The sequence below is a fragment of the Myxocyprinus asiaticus genome, chromosome 40 (genome assembly GCF_019703515.2).
Source record: "Myxocyprinus asiaticus isolate MX2 ecotype Aquarium Trade chromosome 40, UBuf_Myxa_2, whole genome shotgun sequence".
Classification (NCBI taxonomy): domain Eukaryota; kingdom Metazoa; phylum Chordata; class Actinopteri; order Cypriniformes; family Catostomidae; genus Myxocyprinus; species Myxocyprinus asiaticus.
The window spans coordinates 25,435,857-25,454,773 of NC_059383.1; the positions used below are offsets into that span (position 1 = coordinate 25,435,857).

Genomic DNA, 18,917 nt, shown 5'->3' on the forward strand with positions numbered 1-18,917 from the left:
CGAATTCCCCCTCAGTTTTATTCTGTAGTATAACATTTTACGTTCTGCTCATTTAGTTTAAATGCAAGGATCATTATTGTTGATTAGGAGGTTTTATTAAAGCAAATATATCATAAGTCCACTCTTTTTTCTCTGTACCAATTTCTTTCTTTTCCAGACAGGATATACACCTTTACATCAAGCTGCTCAGCAAGGTCATACAGACATCGTCACTCTGCTGTTGAAACATGGAGCCCAGCCCAATGAAATCACCACTGTGAGCACCCCCCATTTGAAATATGACCATTTCGCTTGCCACAAAAATTTTATACACTGCTTGAATGTCTGATGAAGAACGGTATTTGTTGTGGGTAATTTCTGCAGCCATGCTGCTAGTTCTCTGCAATAAGCTGCTATTCAATAATTACCTTTTTCAAAAGAGCCGCAAGGTTGGTTATCTGCATACTGTGGCCTCAGAAAGTATTTGGACACACGTAAAAATATTTGAATGTCAATGCATTTGATAAAAAATAAATAAAACCATCTGGCATATGCAAACTAATGTTGCTAGACCTTTTCTCATAACAAACAATTTTCTGAGCCATTTTTGCAATGACTTATAACCGACTGGTCCCAAGGTCCTTTTTTGTGTGTTTGAAGTCAGTTCCCCTCTAGTTCACACAGATGTCCTAGCAAAGGAACCACAGGTATAGTTTATCACAGTGTTTCCAAACCACTAGGAAACCACTAGTGTTCCATGAAAGATTGTCAGGTGTGCCGTGGAATATTATAAAATTCCACAAAATAAATAAATGCATGAAAAAAAAAATTTTAGGGATCCAAACTCCTCACCTTCGGAGAAACTCGCTGTTTTGAAACCATAATCGGTCACTTTTGTGATTGTGAAGAGCAATGATTAATGTGCAAATGTGACTGATATTTATACGTGTTAAGGGTCTTTCACATGACTCGCGTCAGCGCTGCAGAATACACTGAAGTCTATGAAGTGACGTCACTTTACACCAAAGTGTTTTTCACACACACGTTTTTGCTTCACCAGTAATGTCTTTGAGAGTACTAAGCAACAAGAAATATTTAAAAACTGTGTAAATTTGTGAAGAGACATTGAACGTCTCATAATTTCTTTTAATTAAATATTACCTTATCATTTACGAATATCAGAGACCCCAGTTATTAAACTAATTTAAATTCACCAAGAAAACGCTTAGACCTAAACATAAACGAGTCCTTTTATTACATCCTGCTATCAAAGCAACTGCAAGCTCTGTTTTCTCTCTTCAAATTACATGTTTTCAATGTTTATTGTGCACACCTCCCGTTTTTTTACGTGGCAAACTCGTAAAATCGCCCCTCTGTGACGCTTTCTGCATCTCTTGTCATGTGGAGGGCAATGCGGCGCTTGACTCTGGCGTTGAACGGAGCGTTGACGCCTCGACTCAACTCATGTGAAATGCGCTTTACAATGACGAAAGAAAATTATTGAAACTCAAAACTATTATTATTTGTCTATTATTGTGGTCTTCTCTGATAAAAGCCATGCTCAGCAGTTTAAATAGGCTACTGTAGGAAAATGATACCGTAGACCTGCTTTGTGTTTATAATTCTTATACTGAAGTCAGTAGATTTGTAGCCATGCAAGTTTTAATAAAGGAGAAGGTAAGGACGTTATTGAAACTCACTATTATTAGACTATTACTGTTGTCTTTTTGGATGAAAAATAATGCTCAGACTGAAGGAAGACCATAGATCTGCTTTGTTCTTTTAATGCTTAAACTTCATAAACTCTCTTGGTAGATTTCGGTCATGAACGACTCAAAATGATTCACTGACTCACTAATAAGCACATAAGATGCTCATTTGTCGCCACCTAGTGACATTCCCAGAAGGGGTCACTGAACCCCTATATTAATAACATTGAACAAATTTGTGAAACAGAAGCAAGCCTCACCAAAATACTCTTTATTTTGCAGCTAATTCTGCACAATTGTAAACTTGAATAAACTTGAATCACTAAAATAGCTGGAATTGGTGCTTTTAGCTTATTCTTTAAAACAAATATCCCCAGAAAAAATTTCGTGGACTAGTGATTGTCTTACCTTTTTCGCCCCTCATGAGTTTGCATCACTGTAATTTGTTGTGGCATTGCAAGAACAAATCTACAAATTAGAAAAGAAGCAAATTTGTTGTTTTTCATTACCCATTTAGCGCTCTTGCCACCTGTGACACAGCATAGCCTACCTATGTGACTTGTCTTTTTTTGTTGTTTTTTTTTTGCATAGCCGAATTTCAAACATTACAAGTAAACACGCTACTAAGACGGACAGAAAACATGGACAAGTTCTTGAAAAGGAAAAATATTGACGATGGTTAGCCTATGTGGGATAGTGGTGTGCCGTGTAATTTTTTAGTCGTAAAAAGTGTGCTGTGGCAGATAAAAGGTTGGGAAACACTGGTTTATCACATAAACTATGTTCCACTAAGTCTGACTACCAGAAAGTGTCCAAATGCTTTTTGTCTTGAATACAAGTATGCCTACATCTGTTATTTTATCATTTAAATGCTAACAAACTTTCAAAATGTTTTGCTTGAAGTGTGCTTGTGCTAGCTTTCTTTCAAATTAATGCAATTTAATGCCAAATGACTTTATAGTTTGTTATCTAATTCACTGGAAATCAAATATTAAGTATTCCTTAAGTGCCTGAATGCTTTTTGTGGCCACTGTATGTTGTGTTTTGGACACTGGTCCCTAACAAGGGAAGCTGGTGTGCTGGATTGTCCCCAACAATGTTGCCTAAGCAGAATGAATACCTTGGTCAACCATCTTTACTGAAAAGTCCATGTTCGCTGACCAGGTTTACCAAGTTTTTCTGGTCAACAGCATGGCTATTCTTGTCCACCAGCATGACCAAACACCAAACCACCATAAAAACCAGCTTTGACAAGCATGAATTTCCATTCATAAGCCAGTCTCTCAAGCTTGAGTTGGCAGTTCTCCAGAGCTCTGATTTTTATAAATCCTCACTACTCCAAAATGATAGAATATTTTTAGGGACATTTTTGTTGACAGTGTTTGGGTGTCTTATCAGAGATTGTTGACCTGGCTGTGTGTTATCTGTGGCAGAACGGTACATCACCTCTGGGCATCGCTAAGCGGCTAGGCTACATCTCTGTCATTGATGTGCTCAAACTGGTGACTGAAGAATCAGTATCTGTGGTGAGAGTCGTTTGCATCTTATGAATTGTGTCTGACCAGAATTTAAGATTGCAATCTTCAGGACTTTCATCCAAAAGCAGGTTGATTTATGGCTTTTATGCTGTCATCATTTATCGCTAGTCAATCTGGTCCTCTTTGATTCGTTAAATATTTCTTCCCTATATAGAACTGTTCATTTTGTAGATCAAAAACCCGGAAGAGAATTAGCATTTTCAAGCCATGTGCTTCCATGAGACTTTCAAATGTTTTTTTAGAATAGCGGTTTTCCATTTATGGATAAAATGTGGTTTGCATTGCTTGAAGAGACTTTCACATTTTGTTTTGAAACAAAATAAAAATCCATTGGAAATTCCAGAGGGAACCCATGGCGAAATAGACTTACAGGTTGGCCTACAAGCTGACATCAGGACTAAACAAGTCTATAGTTTTGTTCATATATTCCTTCCCTGTCCTTCAGATCACCACTGAGAAGCATCGCATGAGTTTCCCAGAGACGGTGGATGAAATACTGGACGTGTCTGAGGATGAAGGTGAGTATTTGCTGGCTCCAACTGACTTTAGCCTGAAGGATTATACTGCACCAAATGGCATATTAAAGCTCTGATTCTCAGCTGCTCTAACAGTCTCAATGGCATGAGGTTGGTGCTAGACTCTAAATTAAAAACATGGGCCAGAAACAGATGGCTGGTGGGTCATATCCCAAAAGTGACATTTGAAGTGAACTAGCAATTAAAATGATCACATTACACATAGTCCTCTGATGTAATTTAGAGACGTACTGTAGGAACCTTTGTGTCCTGGAACCACATTCCTATCAACAGATCATACCCTTTACCTTAATCGTAATCATATCTTTAAAATCAGAAAGCAAAGATTGCTTGACAGGAAGTAATGTTGTTCCAGGAACATATCCTACTTTTGTAAATCACATTGAACTTCCTTGGCTCGAATCGTTAAAAGTTTTTTTTTCTTCTTTTTTTTCTGAGAGATACATTTCCATCTATTCAGGAACATAATCTCTAACTATGGTTCAGGGTTCCCACAGTCATGGAAAAGCTGGTTATGTCAGGAAATTTACATTTACATTTATTCATTTGGCAGACGCTTTTATCCAAAGCGACTTACAAAAGAGGAACACAAAAGCGAATCACCTTAAGGAGACATTGGTACGAAAAGTGCCATATTACAAAGTTTCACTAGCATCAGAATAGCATTCAAAATAGACTAAAGTGCAACAAGGAAATTTTTTCGTATTTATTTTTTAGTGACTGGTTAAGTGCTCATGGAAAAGATGTGTTTTAGCCATTTTTTGAAGACAGAGAGTGAGTCAGCTTCATGGATGGAGTTGGGAAGATCGTTCCACCAATGTGATATGATGAAGCCGAAAGTCCCTGAAAGTGTTTTGGTGCCTCTTTGTGTTGGTACAACAAGGCGACGTTCCTTAGCCGACCGCAGGCTTCTAGTGGGTGCCTAGCTCTGCAGAAATGATTTTAGGTATGCTGGAGCAGACCCAGTGACTGTTTTGTATGCCAGCATCAGAGCCTTGAACTTGATACATGCATCAACCAGCAACCAGTGAAGAGAGACAAGGACTGGTGTAACATGCGCTCTCTTTGGTTGATTAAAGACCAGATGTGCTGCTGCATTCTGGATAATTTGCAGGGGTCTAATTGCACATGCAGAGAGGCCTGCAATGAGAGCGTTACAGTAGTCCAGTCTAGTTATGACAAGTGACTGAACAAGAAGTTGTGTGTCATGTTCAGAGAGAAAGGGTCTTATCTTCTTGATATTGTAGAGTGTAAATCTACATGATCTTGCGGTCTTTGAGAGGTGGTCTGTGAAATTTAGTTTGTTATCGATGGTTACCCCTAGATTTCTGACCATTTTGGAAGGCGTTACTGTAGTTGTACCCAGCTGCATGGTGATGTTGTGTTCATCAACTGAGTTGGCTGGAAAGACAAGGAGTTCAGTCGTGGCTGGGTTAAGTTGCAGGTGGTGTTCCTTCATCCAGGCCGAGATGTCTGCCAGGCAGGCAGAGATTTGAGCAGTCACTGTGGTGTCGTTGGGCTGGAAAGACAAGTAGAGTTGCGTGTCATCAGCGTAGCAGAAGTGAGAGAAACCATGTGCCTGAATGATGGGTCCCAGTGATGTTGTGTATATAGAGAAGAGAAGTGGCCCAAGCACTGCGCCCTGAGGTACCTCAGTAAGTAGCTGATGTGACTTTGACACTTCAACTCTCCAGGCTACCTTGAAGGACCTACCTGAGAGATTGGAATTAAACCAGTCAAGCACAGTTCCTGTGATGCCCAGCGAAGAGAGGGTGGAGAGTAAGATCTGATGGTTGACAGTGTCAAAGGCTGAAGAAAGGTCCAGCTGAATTTTAAAACAGGGATTTCCAGAAACTGGAAAGGTCATGGAAACTAGTTAGATTTCTATAATGAATAATATTTTTTTCAACTTACTGTATGTTTTTTTCTAATTATTATTACATCGGCTAGAAATTGCTATTTGTGAAAAATTATTTTCACTATATAATCATTTGTAAAAATCCTTATCCAATAATCAGAACAACTGGCAAAATCATGGAAAATTAACGTAAATTTTATTGGTCAAAAAGTGTGGGAACCCTGATGTGTAGACTAAAATTTGCTCGCAAGCAAACATAAAATCAGTCTGTTCGTTAATGGAGACATTTGTACAATAATAAATCGAATCTCTTAAATGTACTCATTTAAAAGATTAGGACCTGACATACTGTACAGATGGAAATCTACCCAGCAATCTCTATACATTTTTTATTTATTTTTTTCACCCAATTTGGAATGCCCAATTCCCTATGCCCTTTTTTTAAGTCCTCGTGGTTGCGTAGTGATTCGCCTCAATCCGGGTGGCAGAGAACGAATCCCAGCTGCCTCCGCGTCTGAGACCGCCAACCTGTGCATCTTATCACGTGGCTTGTTGAGTGCGTTTATTTATTTATTTTCTAAATCTATGGCCTGAAATGTTCCTTCTTCCTCCCTGCTGTAGGAGTTGCTCAGCTAACATTAGGTAGGAGGGTCTCCCTCTCTCTGGCTTGGTTGTCCGGTTTTTAGTGGTTTGTGAAATTTGTGCCTCCATTTCAAGCACTCTCATCTTTGTCTCTGACTCTTGAGTCTCTCTAACTACTCTACAGTTTTAACATGTCACTTCGTGTTACTACGGCATCAGTTCCTCTTCATCATGTGGTCATGACGTTCTTTTCCTTTAAAGACAGTAACGTGTCTGTGGATCCATCATTAACGAGCTGCATTTGAAATGACTGTGTGTTCTCAATATGCTGTTTGTGTAAATGAGGCTCTCTTTTTTCAAACACTCTGGGAGTCACACTGGGAGTGGATAATTTTACTAATTGACTAATGATGATTATTTGACTCAGCAGAGGGCTCCAAAATGAACTAACATAGTGGCTGTTGTACCCATTTGTGAATACCTGCCATTAAGCCCCTACAATAACACCAAACAGATCTCTCCCATGCAGATTAAGTGTGACCTCTGCACTAATGGGCATGCCATGCAATTATATCGAGTGTCTTGATTTCTTCATGTTTTCCATTGGCTCTGTGTGAATGACTTCATTGCTTGGACTTGGTGAATGGGTGAAGGTTCTTCAGGGCTCAATACTAAGAATTTGTACTTACTTTTCCTAGTTTTACTTGCCCTGTCAACATTTTCACTGGCAAAAAAAAAATAAAAAGAAAGAAAAAGAAAGAAAATTAAATAAAGAAAAAAAAAAGGTAAATGTAGTTTTTAGCTATGCATTTTCAGAAATAATGTTTCTATTATGTAATGTTTTCTTTAGTAAGGATTTTTTTTTTTTTTTTTTCAATAAAAGCTGGAAATCAGATGTCAACCAAATGTAAGAACAATGTAAATGTAAAATTTAAGTGTGAACACAGCACTGGGCTGATTGGGTAAGTAACAGTTCCATCAACTTGCCCTAAACTCTCTTCCACTGGCCCGGTCCAGTGGGCCATCCTTATTGTTGAGCCCTGTTCTTGTGTGTCTAGGAATGATGATGGACTGTGATCACTGAAATAACTTCTGAGCTTTTCTTCTATTCTCTTAATCCTCCTTCCTGCTTTCCTGTGAGCCTCCTACATTGGTGTCTCTGACATATGTTGTACTATATGTAGGGGATGAACTTCTTGGGATGGATGGGGCTCGCTACTTGAAGCTGGATGACCTGAAAGACCAGGATGATGATTTTCTATCCCCCAAGAAAACCGTGAGAGACTTTGAGAGTGGCATGGGCACAACGTAGGTCATAAGTCAAGAGCACAGTGCAACATATTTGCCCTTAGATGTCTGTACACGTTTTCAGTAGTCTTAGAGCCAGATTACAACTGTCTGTTTCATTCTCTCCAGACCTTACTCTCCAGCAATTCCCAGAATACCATGCGTGTCACCTGAAACTGTCATGCTAGACCAGGTATTGTTCTTTTTTTACTTCATTAACTGAAATAAAAATGTTCCCTGCTAATGCAGCTAAAACCAGCTTTTGAAGGTAGCTGGATTTGCCTGTTTTTTTTTTTTAGCTGGTTGAAGCTTGTCATTAGCTAATCCAAACTGGTTTAGGTGGTGATCAGCTGGTGGGGCCGAGGTTGACCTGGTTAGATCTGGTAGACTACCTTTGCTAAGCAGATGAGGAACTTGTTTAACTGGTTAACAAATTTCCAGATTAGATCTTATCCACAGTTTAACCAGACCACAGAACCACCTTAAGCTAATGTGGCTTTTTACAGCTGGGTTGGCACTTGGCATCTTTCTGTTATTCTCTAATAAAAAAGCTCATAAAGCTGTCACTCTGTCTGTGTTTGTTTGTCTGTGCGTGTGATCTGTGCTATTCCTGTACGTCTGCAGCACACACCTGTCCCTTTGCCAAAGGAGTATGATGAAGACTCTCTAATCCCCAGTAGTCCAGCCACAGAGACCTCAGACAACGTTAGCCCAGTGGCCAGCCCCATCCACACTGGGTCAGTGCACTCACTTCACATTCAGATCCCACAGATATACCACAGATTAGCCTTTTAAAGTATAAACTCACTACCCTTGCTAATGGCTTTGCATTGTGTTATCTACGTATTTATGTGTTGGTCAAAATGCTTATTTTTATACCTGTCTCCACTGTCATCAAGTGTCTAAATTAGAATAATTTTTTATTCTTTGCAAGATGAGTTTTTAGTGTTATATTAGGGTTCACATTATTTTGAATCATTTTAGACTTATCAGTTTACCATTGGTGCTGGTGTCAACATAAATTAAAAACAACATCAGTTGCTATAGCTGTAATGGACTGTGAATAGATATTTTACCTTTTGTACAAAGCAGTTAACATGATCAATGTCACAAAGTTGCTCACAGTTGATTAATGACCTAGAAATAGTAAAGAATATAAAATATAGAAATCCATATATATATATATATATATATATATATATATATATATATATATATATATATATATATATATATATATATACATACATACATACAGTTGTGCTCAAAAGTTTGCATACCCTGGCAGAAATTGTGAAATTTTGGCATTGATTTGGAAAATATTGAAGCCATTTATTATCACACAGTTGTTTGGCTCCTTTTTAAATCATAATGATAACAGAAATCACCCAAATGGCCCTGATCAAAAGTTTACATACCCTTGAATGTTTGGCCTTGTTACAGACACACAAGGTGATACACACAGGTTTAAATGGCAATTAAAGGTTAATTTCCCACACCTGTGGCTTTTTAAATTGCAATTAGTGTCTTTGTATCAATAGTCAATGAGTTTGTTAGCTCTCATGTGGATGCACGGAGCAGGCTAGATACTGAGCCATGGGGAGCAGAAAAGGACTGTCAAAAGACCTGCATAACAAGGTAATGGAAATTTATAAAGATGGAAAAGGATATAAAAAGATATCAAAAGCCTTGAAAAAGACAGTGTGGTTGTTTCAAGGAGCACAATACTTGTTGACCCCTCCCCAAACACAGCGCTTATGCTGTGAGGCATGTCAAGGTGTTGTCGGGCATATTGTAACCGGGCTTTTTTATGGCATTGGCTTCTTTCAGGCAACTTGAACATGCAGCTCATTTTTGTTCAAGTATCGTCGTATTGTGCTGCTTGAAACAACCACACCGTCTTTTTCCAGAGCAGCCTGTATTTCTCCTGAGGTTACCTGTGTGTTTTTCTTTGTATGCTGAACAATTCTTCTGGCAGTTGTGGCTGAAATCTTTGTTGGTCTACCTGACCTTGGCTTGGTATCAAGAGATCTCCGAATTTTCCACTTCTTAATAAGTGATTGAACAGTACTGACTGGCATTTTCAAGACTTTGGATATCTTTTTATATCCTGTTCCATTACCTTGTTACGCAGGTCTTTTGACAGTTCTTTTCTGCTCCCCACGGCTCAGTATCTAGCCTGCTCAGTGCATCCACGTGAGAGCTAACAAACTCATTGACTATTTATACACAGACACTAATTGCAATTTAAGCCACAGGTGTGGGAAATTAACCTTTAATTGCCATTTAAACCTGTGTGTGTCACCTTGTGTGTCTGTAACAAGGCCAAACATTCAAGGGTATGTAAACTTTTGATCAGGGCCATTTGGGTGATTTCAGTTATCATTATGATTTAAAAAGGAGCCAAACAACTATGTGATAATAAATGGCTTCATATGATCACTATCCTTAAATAAAAGACAGTTTTTTTGCATGATCAGTCCTATTTTTCAAAATCAATGCCTAAATTTCACAATTTCTGCCAAGGTATGCAAACTTTTGAGCACAACTGTAAATATTCCATGTTTACATGAAAAAATCCCAGATTTTCAGTATAGTTAGACTTTTGGACCCTAATGTAAACTATATATGCTTGACAAAGTTTAAACTAGTTTTAGAAGTTTTAAGTTTGATGGTTGTACAGATAATACAGTAAAACAAACAGCTAACTAGATAGACAAATAGTTACATAGATAGACAGGCAGAGAGAGAGAGAGAGAGAGAGAGAGAGAGAGAGAGCAACTTCTCAAAGGGAGATCAAAGGCTTTTTGTGGGTTTGTTTACATTTGAATTTTTTAACAGTTGGAGTTTGAATTAACGAGCATTCCGTTTGCCCATTTGAACATTCCGTCAATATAAGTCTATGGGATTTGTTCAGATTTTTGACCATTCGCTGTGCAAAACCGTAAAGGGGGTCGAACACCGGATGCGTCTGTTGGACAACATGATGCGTTCTAAAACTGTTTTCAATGAAGGTACGCATACTGTTGCCGCCACTTGGTGTCTGTCGCCGGTGCCCAGCTACGACTCCGGAGGCTGCTTAAATTTCTGCTGCATATTTTCCATTAAATTCAACCCAAATCATTATCAGAGTACATAGATTATTTACTTTAGCGTTCTTCATTCTTGAACAAGGGAAAATCCTTGGTAACTTGTGTTGTACTGTCTGCAACCTGAACTGCATTGACGTGCCCTGTGTTTGAAACATGTGCCGTGTCCTAGCCGCGACATGGTGTGGCGCTTCTTGTCCGGTGTGCGACCTCCTTAAGTCTGATCAGTTAGAAAAGATTTAGCACACTATTCCAGAACAGTCTGAAGGTCTGTACCAAGTTTGGTGGATGTAGCTTGAAAGCTCTAGGAGTAGTTACAGTCAGAAATTCTGGTCTTTGTTTAGGAATTTTGAAAAAACCCTACACAAAGTTTGTTGAATAACAACCAAGCCAACATAATTAAGTGACATTTAACCTGGTTTGTTCACTTGCTGGGTGTGGTTGGTTGTTTGGCAGGTTTCTGGTCAGCTTCATGGTGGATGCCCGAGGTGGGTCAATGCGTGGCAGCAGACATAATGGTCTGCGTGTGATCATCCCACCACGCACCTGTGCTGCCCCCACACGCATCACCTGCCGTCTGGTTAAACCACAGAAACTCACCACTCCACCTCCTCTGGTGGAGGGAGAGGGGCTCGCATCTCGTATTATCTCACTGGGGCCTTCCAGTATGCAGTTCCTTGGGTAAGAGCCTGTGTGTGTACAGTATGTAACTTAGTCTGTATACACAGTGATGACCAAGCCACATAAATTGACTACAGTACACTCACTTGTATCGTGGCCATCAGTTCATGGCCAGTCTCTTCACTATGTTCTTCACTACACTACCAGTCAAATGTTTGGACACAACTACAAATAATTGTATTATTACCATTTTACACATTTTATAATAATAGTAAGGTCAAGGTCAAGGTTGCTATGAAACAACACAACGGATGTAGGGGAAATAAATGTGACCAAAATATTTTTAGAATATCCACCCTTTGCCTACACACTGGGCATTCTCACAACCAACTTTATCCACCTGGGATGTTTTCAAACATAAATTAAGGAGTTCTCATGTATGCTGAGCACTTGTTGGCTGCTTTTTCTTAATTATCTTATCCAACTCATCAATTAAACGAAATAGTGATTGTTCACCCAAAAATAAAAATTTGCTTATCATTTACTCACCCTCATGTCATTCCAGATGTGACTTTTTTCTTCTGCTGAACACAAAACATTTTTTTTAGAAGAATATCTCTGCTCTGTAGGTCCATTCAGTTCAATTAAATGTTGACCAGAACTTTGAGGTTCCAAAAAGCACATAAAGGAAGCATATAAGTAATCCATACGACTCCAGTTGTTAAATATAAATCTTCAAAAGTGATATTGTAGGTGTGGATCAATATTTAAGTCCTTTGCTACTATAAATTCTCCTCCCAGCCCAGTAGGTGGTGATATGCACAAAGAATGCAAATCGCCAAAAACTACAGAAGAAGAATGTGAAAGTGAAGATTTATAGTAAAAAAGGACTTAAATATTTATCTTTTTCTCACCCACACCTATCATATCACTTCTGAAGACATGGATTTAAACACTGGAGTCGTATGGATTACTTTTATGCTGCCTTTATGTGCTTTTTGGACCTTAAGTTCTGGCCACCATACACTTGCATTATGAAGACCAACAGAGCTAGTTTTGGGTGAATTATCCCTTTAATACGAATTTCCATTTTGTAAAGAAGTTAATACATAGGCACAATTAAGAAACATAAATTTTTGACGGATATTGTATTTTCTCATCCTGTTTAGGCCAGTGATAGTGGAGATCCCTCACTTTGCGTCTCTGAGTCGGGGTGATCGGGAACTTGTAGTTCTGCGAAGTGAGAATGGCTCCGTCTGGAAAGAGCATCGTAATCGCCATGCCGATGACGTGCTGGAGACCATCCTTAATGGCATGGATGAAGGTAGTTCTCATGTTTCACAAAAGCAAGTTCAGATTTGCATTTGAAACAGTGCTGGTCACCAGTACTAGCAGATAAACTACAGATCACTTTGTGTTACAGAGTTTCTGTATGACTGACCTTATTACCTTATTATGTCATCTGTGCCTTCGACAGATCTGGAAAGTCAGGAAGAGCTGGAGAAGAAAAGAATCCGCCGCATCATCTCCACAGACTTCCCTCTCTACTTTGCTGTTGTGTCACGTGTCCAGCAGGAGAGCGATCTTATTGGCCCAGAAGGAGGTCAGCTAATGAGTAAGCTGGTGCCCCAGGTCCAGGCCATTTTCCCTGAGACGGCGGTCACCAAGAGGGTTCGACTTGGTCTGCAGGTGAGATGGAAGTATTGGGACATGAAGAGAGAATGACAGTGAGGCAACATCATCCCATTTCTTTTGTAACGTTTCACATAAAATGTATTACTATACATGTAAATGGACAATTACTATGTTACTCAATTATAAATAACATTATAGAAGAATATTCAAATATAAAGTCTGTAAAAATCTGTAAATCTAAATATGAATTACAAATCACTGTTTGACGTAATTCAAGAATTTTTCTTGATCACTTTTTAAGAATTTTCCATCTTTTGTTTTATTATATCAGTTTATAAAAATTCTGTTTTGTCTTCTTATAACTGTACAATTGTTAATTTGTGCAGGGAGATCTGAATAAATGGTCATAATTCAACTCTGCTTATCTTCTTCCCCCAGGCCCAACCAATCCCTGATGAGCTGCTGACTCGGCAATTAGGAAACCAGGCCACGTTCAGCCCCGTCGTGACAGTAGAGCCTCGTCGACGAAAATTCCACCGGCCAATTGGGCTCCGTATCCCTTTACCACCATCCTGGAGGGAGAGTTCACGCGATGCCGGCGAGGGTGACACTACAAGCCTGCGCCTCCTCTGCAGTGTTATTGGTATGGTCCAGTTCTGATCTATTGCAAAGCAAACATTGTCTGAATCTGATATTTTTGTTTTGAAAAAGGAGGACTATCTTGAACGCCAGTCTTTTTCAGCCTGATCTAATGTAGCTGCTCTGCCAAACTGCTTGGAAAAGGCTGAAACAGACTGGTGTCTTGCCTGGAAAGCGACACAGGGATAAAGATAGACTCAGCAAGTTGATTTCAGATGGTGTTGCTTGGAAAAAAAAAAAAAAAAGGATTTTATAAAAAGCTGTAAACCTCCTGCAGGTGGCACCGCTCCCGCTCAGTGGGAAGACATCACTGGCACTACCAAGCTCATGTATTCCCACAACTGTGCCAACTTTACCACCAATGTGTCTGCAAGGTGAGCCACAAAGGCACAAACAAAAACACAAACAAAAAACACCCAGTTCAACAGTTGCACCACTTTTGTGTGTGGTATTTCAGCACAAAAACTTGTCTTATGCACTAACCAGTCACAATATAGTATAACCAGGTGCTAAATAGTGCTGAATCATGAGTATTTGAATTAATTATCAGTCTTATTAGTGCAGACATGCTTCCTTTCTATGCAAATTAGGATAATTTTTGCTCCTTATTCACAAAACTTAGTTCTATGTGCCCAACACAATTAATGTTGCACTATTACTGCCCTCGGAATCAGAGACTATTTAGCAGAGATGGGACACTTCTATTTAAATGAATGGGAGAAATTGGAACGCCCAACCAAGAAGCTCTATCGCCCAACAGTCAACAGATCTAGACAGGAAGTCCCACCTTACAGGTAAAAGAGCCAATCAGCTTTTAGATACAGACATCGCCTGTCATTTATCTCTGTAACGCGCATGCTCATTAGTTATAGAAGCCGGGAAAATTGCGTGTTTTAGCGTAATATGAGGTAAAGAAGCACAATGTATGATTTCAATATTATCAGATTTAATTGCTGATTTGAAATATGTTCTTTGATCGTAATCTTCACCAACCATTTTTGAGATTTCGGTGTTCCCCCCCATTCAAGTAGATAGAAGCTGCACTGTCATGACTGGAAATAGCCTCCCTAGAGCATTCCAAAGATGGCCAGCAATGGACTGACTTTCTAGAAAGACTTTGCTCGGAATGCAAGCTGTAATAGGAATTTTATTTAAAAGAGATGTTTGTGTACATTTTCTAGCGGTCATGGCAGCAGCAGTTCTTTAAATGATGATTAAATGATACAGAAGAGCCTTATAACCGGACATATATCCAGCTGCGTGGTGTAGACGAGCACACTTTCGATATTAAGAATTACGGCAGGCAAATTGCATTCATTACAGATTTTTTGGGTGTGTATGTGGTGTTACATGATTTGCATAATTCCTTTAGTGAATTGGTAGTGCTTAAGTGCAAAAACAATACAGACAGCACATACAAAATTACGGCGCTATCAGTGGACGCAATTCAGAAGCCACAAAGTTTGTGAAATCCCCCTCATATTCATGGTTGCAGCCATGTCGGTTGCATTTCTTAAAATAATCATTTAAACACATTTATAAGTGAACATATAGTCTCTCATGGCTTCTTTTTTTGTTCTACATTCTATGTGTGTCTGCACTCTGTTTTGCTTCAGGTTCTGGCTGGCAGACTGTCCTCGGACGGCAGAGGCTGTGACCTTTGCCAACCTGCTGTACCGTGAGCTGATGTCAGTGCCGTACATGGCCAAATTTGTGGTATTTGCTAAGATGAACGATGCCAGAGAGGGCCGTCTGCGCTGTTACTGCATGACTGATGACAAAATAGACAAAACCCTAGAGCTGCATGAGAACTTCACAGAGGTGGCACGCAGCAGGGACATTGAGGTAATGGGAGACGAGGAGGAATGGGCAGTAGGTGTCTTAGGGAAACCTGTTAGGAAACATTCATTATTATTGCAATTCCATTTGGTATAGTAACATTTCACCTTCATTTGAATTCTGTCATGTGACGGGCGGTTTAAGTGTTTGCCACATTTTTTCAGCCATTGTAAAGGGCTACTTAAATAGTAAAATACAGATTATGCAGCCACATACACATGCATGTACACAATAAAGTTAAACGTTGCATTAAAGGGGCACTCATTAATTTTTTTTTTACTTGTTACTCTGGTAAAAATATGACATTTTTCTTCATTAAAAAAGTTTTACTCCTAAAGAAATTAATTGTACTTTTGAAACATATGTATAAAATCATAATGAGATGAAGACTCTAGTCATATCAGTAACCTTGTACAAGGCTGTTTTATTCTACATGGAGAGGGTCCCCTCGTGGGGGCAGCCATGTTAGAATCACATGACCAAGAAAATACAACTCACATAATCTCAGAACCAATTTATAACTGGACACTTTCACGCATGAATTAAAGTAATCATAGCTTACTGTGAATGGTGAATTTCTTCAATGGTATTTGAAAATAAAAAATAATGATTTTGAGTGATGCTACATCCAAGCCACTAGGTGTCAGTGTAAGTCCAAGATGACACAATCACTGACGCTTTGTTTCTGACTCATTCTGACTCACTGTTCTCCTCTTCTCTTTTCATCCCACAGGTGATGGAGGGGATGCCACTGCACTTAGAATGTTCTGGAAACCTGGTGCCAGTGAGAAAAGCCACCCAACAGCCTCGTAGCTTTAGTTTTCAGGCCTTCAGAGACAACCGGCTACCTGTCTCTGTTAAGGTCTGTCCATCTGTCTTTCTTTATTAACCTGTCTTTCTGTGTGTGGGTGTGTCTTATACTGAGTTAGGTTGAAAAGTACATGGCGACTTCCCGTCTCAATACTTTGTCTTTTCAGTCAACCTACACCTATTTGTGTATCATTCAGTGTGTTCTTATGTGAAAGGGTGTTTGTGTGTGTGTTGACATTCTTAAAGTAATAGTTCACCCAAAAATTTTAATTCTGTCATTATTTACTCAACCTCATGTCGTTTCAAACCCATCTGAATTTCTTTCTTCCATGGAACACAATAGAAGAAATTTTGAAGAATGTACCTGTCACTGGTGAACAAATTGCTCTTTTGAGTCAGATCTTGTAAATGAATCAGATGATGCAGTTCACAAAATTGGTCTGAATGATTTGTTTACAAACTGGATATCGCAACTGGATATCACAATGCTATGAACTCTCATGTACGTGCCAAGGAGAGCTAGGGAAGATGTCAAGATTTTTAGTGCATAGCAACTTGACTTTTGGTCTGTTTCTGAGCTGTTGTATGACTTAAGAAGACTTGGAATATAGTGCTTGATTCATTTGGACTACTTTAATGTTGCTTTTTGAAGCTTGAAATCTCCAGTCCCCATTCATTGTAATTGAATGGAAAAGAGAGACCAGTACCTTCTTCAAAATGACTCTCTTTGTGTTCCATGGAAGAAATAAAGCCATACGGGTTTGGAACTTTGTGAGGATGAATAATTGAAGACAGAATTTTAATTTTGGGGTGAAAAACTCCTTTAATAATTTTGTCTTTGACCATCCTGTCAACTTACTGTACGTCTTCCCTAACATCTTCAGTGTATATAATTTTCAGACCACACAGTGCTCTCTTTCACTCTCAACTTGTCTCACTCCCTTAATTTTTGTGTCTTCATATCTGTCTGTGATTGTGGCTTAACCTCTGCACTTCTTTCTGTGATTGGTCAGTCTCAGACAAGCTGCTCTGTGTTGTATTTTGGCCTCTGTGGTGTAGTGGCTCACCTCGTAAATGTGGTAGTTAGTCTCGTGAGCATGCCCTTAACTCTTTCACCTTCTAGCCTGCCCGCCAGTCTTTCTGCCTGCCTGTCTGTATGTCTGTCTCACTGTATCTCTCTCTCTCTCTCATGGTCACACTCTTACTGTCTGATCTCACAGACGCCCAGGTAAAAGTGAAGGTAAATCTCTCTCTCTGTCTCTCGCTTGCCTATGGACTGCCTCCATCCCTTCCCGCACCCCTGTCTACCTGTATGAGTCACGGCTGAGCAGCTGCTCTGTGTAACAGTCTTTAATCTTTGTCTTTCTCTACCTCTCTCTGTCCCTTTATTTATCTTCCCCTTTTGTTCTTATTTGACCCATCATCTCATTTACACCCCTCTTTTTTATCCTCTTTTCTCCCTGTTCTCCTCTCTCCATCTGTTCTTTCCTTACTCCCTCTCCATTTCCCCTGGCTCATCAGGTGAGAGACGGCAATAAGGAAGCCACTGGGTTCCTGTCCTTCCTACGCAAATCCACCAAATACGAGGATGCGCAGCACGTGCTATGTAACCTCAACATCACCGTGCCTGCCTGTGTCAAGGTGCTTTACTGAGTTACTGTAGTTTAATTACTTTTAGTTATGAGTAGTTTGTAGCTTGAGAAGCTACAGTTTTAAAGTAGCTTTCCCAACACTGCTGCACCTTCAAGCTATATTTAAATATGAGCGCTTTGCCTCACAACTTCATATAGTTTAAATTACTCTGGTAAATACTGTATGGAAGACAAAACTGCCATACTACTGTGTGCACTCACAATTTGTTTACTCTTAGATGGTGGGTAGTGACGAACGCCGGAGAACATTGACCCCTCTCGCCCTGAGAGAGAGGTACAGCGCCCTGAATGAGCCTGCCCTGGGTAAGATATAATGACACCATGACACTGTCCCCTCAGCTCAAGAGGAGGGGAGCTTTTGAATGCTGTGCCCAAATCCTTGCTTCTAAACCTGCCCACCCTTTCATGCATGGCTCTGACTGGGCATTGGATGCTGAGCACTGCCCTCTTTAGGGAGATTTGGGGACTGCGCCCAGAGGGGCTACCAATAACACAAGCAGTTCTGAGAAGTTAGGTGCCCCTGATAATGACTGAGAGAATGAGCAGTAATAAACGCATGGTGCTGGTTTGAATCCAGCATAAATACTCTCAGCATGGCAAGCTCCAGCTTTGAGAATGAGCTTTGAGGGAAAGGACTGCAAAAAATTTGCCTGTTTAGAGGTGTTGATGCTGGGTGAGACGTTGTAGAGAGGGTCTGGGAGGTTTGAGGCGGCTTAGCAATCCAGGACACGTCACAACCTTTGTTCTTGAAGCAGATGAAGCCAACTAATGTATGTAGAGTGCAGATTTTGGCCAGTTTTAGGTAAGTGTTGACCAATGTTATAGTTTCAGCCACCACACTGCAGAAATAATGTTCTCACTTAGGATTTCTTTCTTTTTTACCAGAAAAAAATATCTAAACATCCTTAAAACAAGACACGTTTACTTAAAAAGCATAAGATATATCTTGTATTCAGAGAAATCAAATTACATTTAGTGAAGTTTATACTTAAAAAAAACTATAATTATAATAAGAAATTATAGCGTAAGAAAAAAGTAGGGTAACAAAAAATTGTTAATTCAAGATAAAAAAAAAAAAATACGTTTATTTTTCCTACTGCATTGGTAAATTTTGTTTATTTTATATTGTTATATTAGAATAAA

The 18,917-nt window shown here is 39.4% G+C and overlaps 1 protein-coding gene across 4 annotated transcripts in view; it reads left to right on the forward strand.

The window, feature by feature from the left end:
- The window catches only part of LOC127431004 (ankyrin-1-like), a 113,718-nt gene that overhangs the window by 75,606 nt on the left and 19,195 nt on the right, over positions 1–18,917 (forward strand). For 3 of the 4 annotated variants that reach the window (XM_051681174.1, XM_051681176.1, XM_051681179.1), the window contains exons 20-35: positions 158–256; positions 3,122–3,214; positions 3,672–3,744; positions 6,242–6,262; positions 7,387–7,510; positions 7,619–7,682; positions 8,114–8,226; positions 11,035–11,259; positions 12,369–12,523; positions 12,677–12,888; positions 13,273–13,477; positions 13,751–13,847; positions 15,090–15,318; positions 16,046–16,174; positions 17,644–17,763; positions 17,993–18,077. In XM_051681174.1, coding sequence (XP_051537134.1) covers positions 158–256; positions 3,122–3,214; positions 3,672–3,744; positions 6,242–6,262; positions 7,387–7,510; positions 7,619–7,682; positions 8,114–8,226; positions 11,035–11,259; positions 12,369–12,523; positions 12,677–12,888; positions 13,273–13,477; positions 13,751–13,847; positions 15,090–15,318; positions 16,046–16,174; positions 17,644–17,763; positions 17,993–18,077 — 2,044 coding nt within the window. The remainder of the gene's footprint in view (positions 1–157; positions 257–3,121; positions 3,215–3,671; positions 3,745–6,241; positions 6,263–7,386; positions 7,511–7,618; positions 7,683–8,113; positions 8,227–11,034; positions 11,260–12,368; positions 12,524–12,676; positions 12,889–13,272; positions 13,478–13,750; positions 13,848–15,089; positions 15,319–16,045; positions 16,175–17,643; positions 17,764–17,992; positions 18,078–18,917) is intronic. The other variant, XM_051681175.1, reaches the window with a different exon arrangement.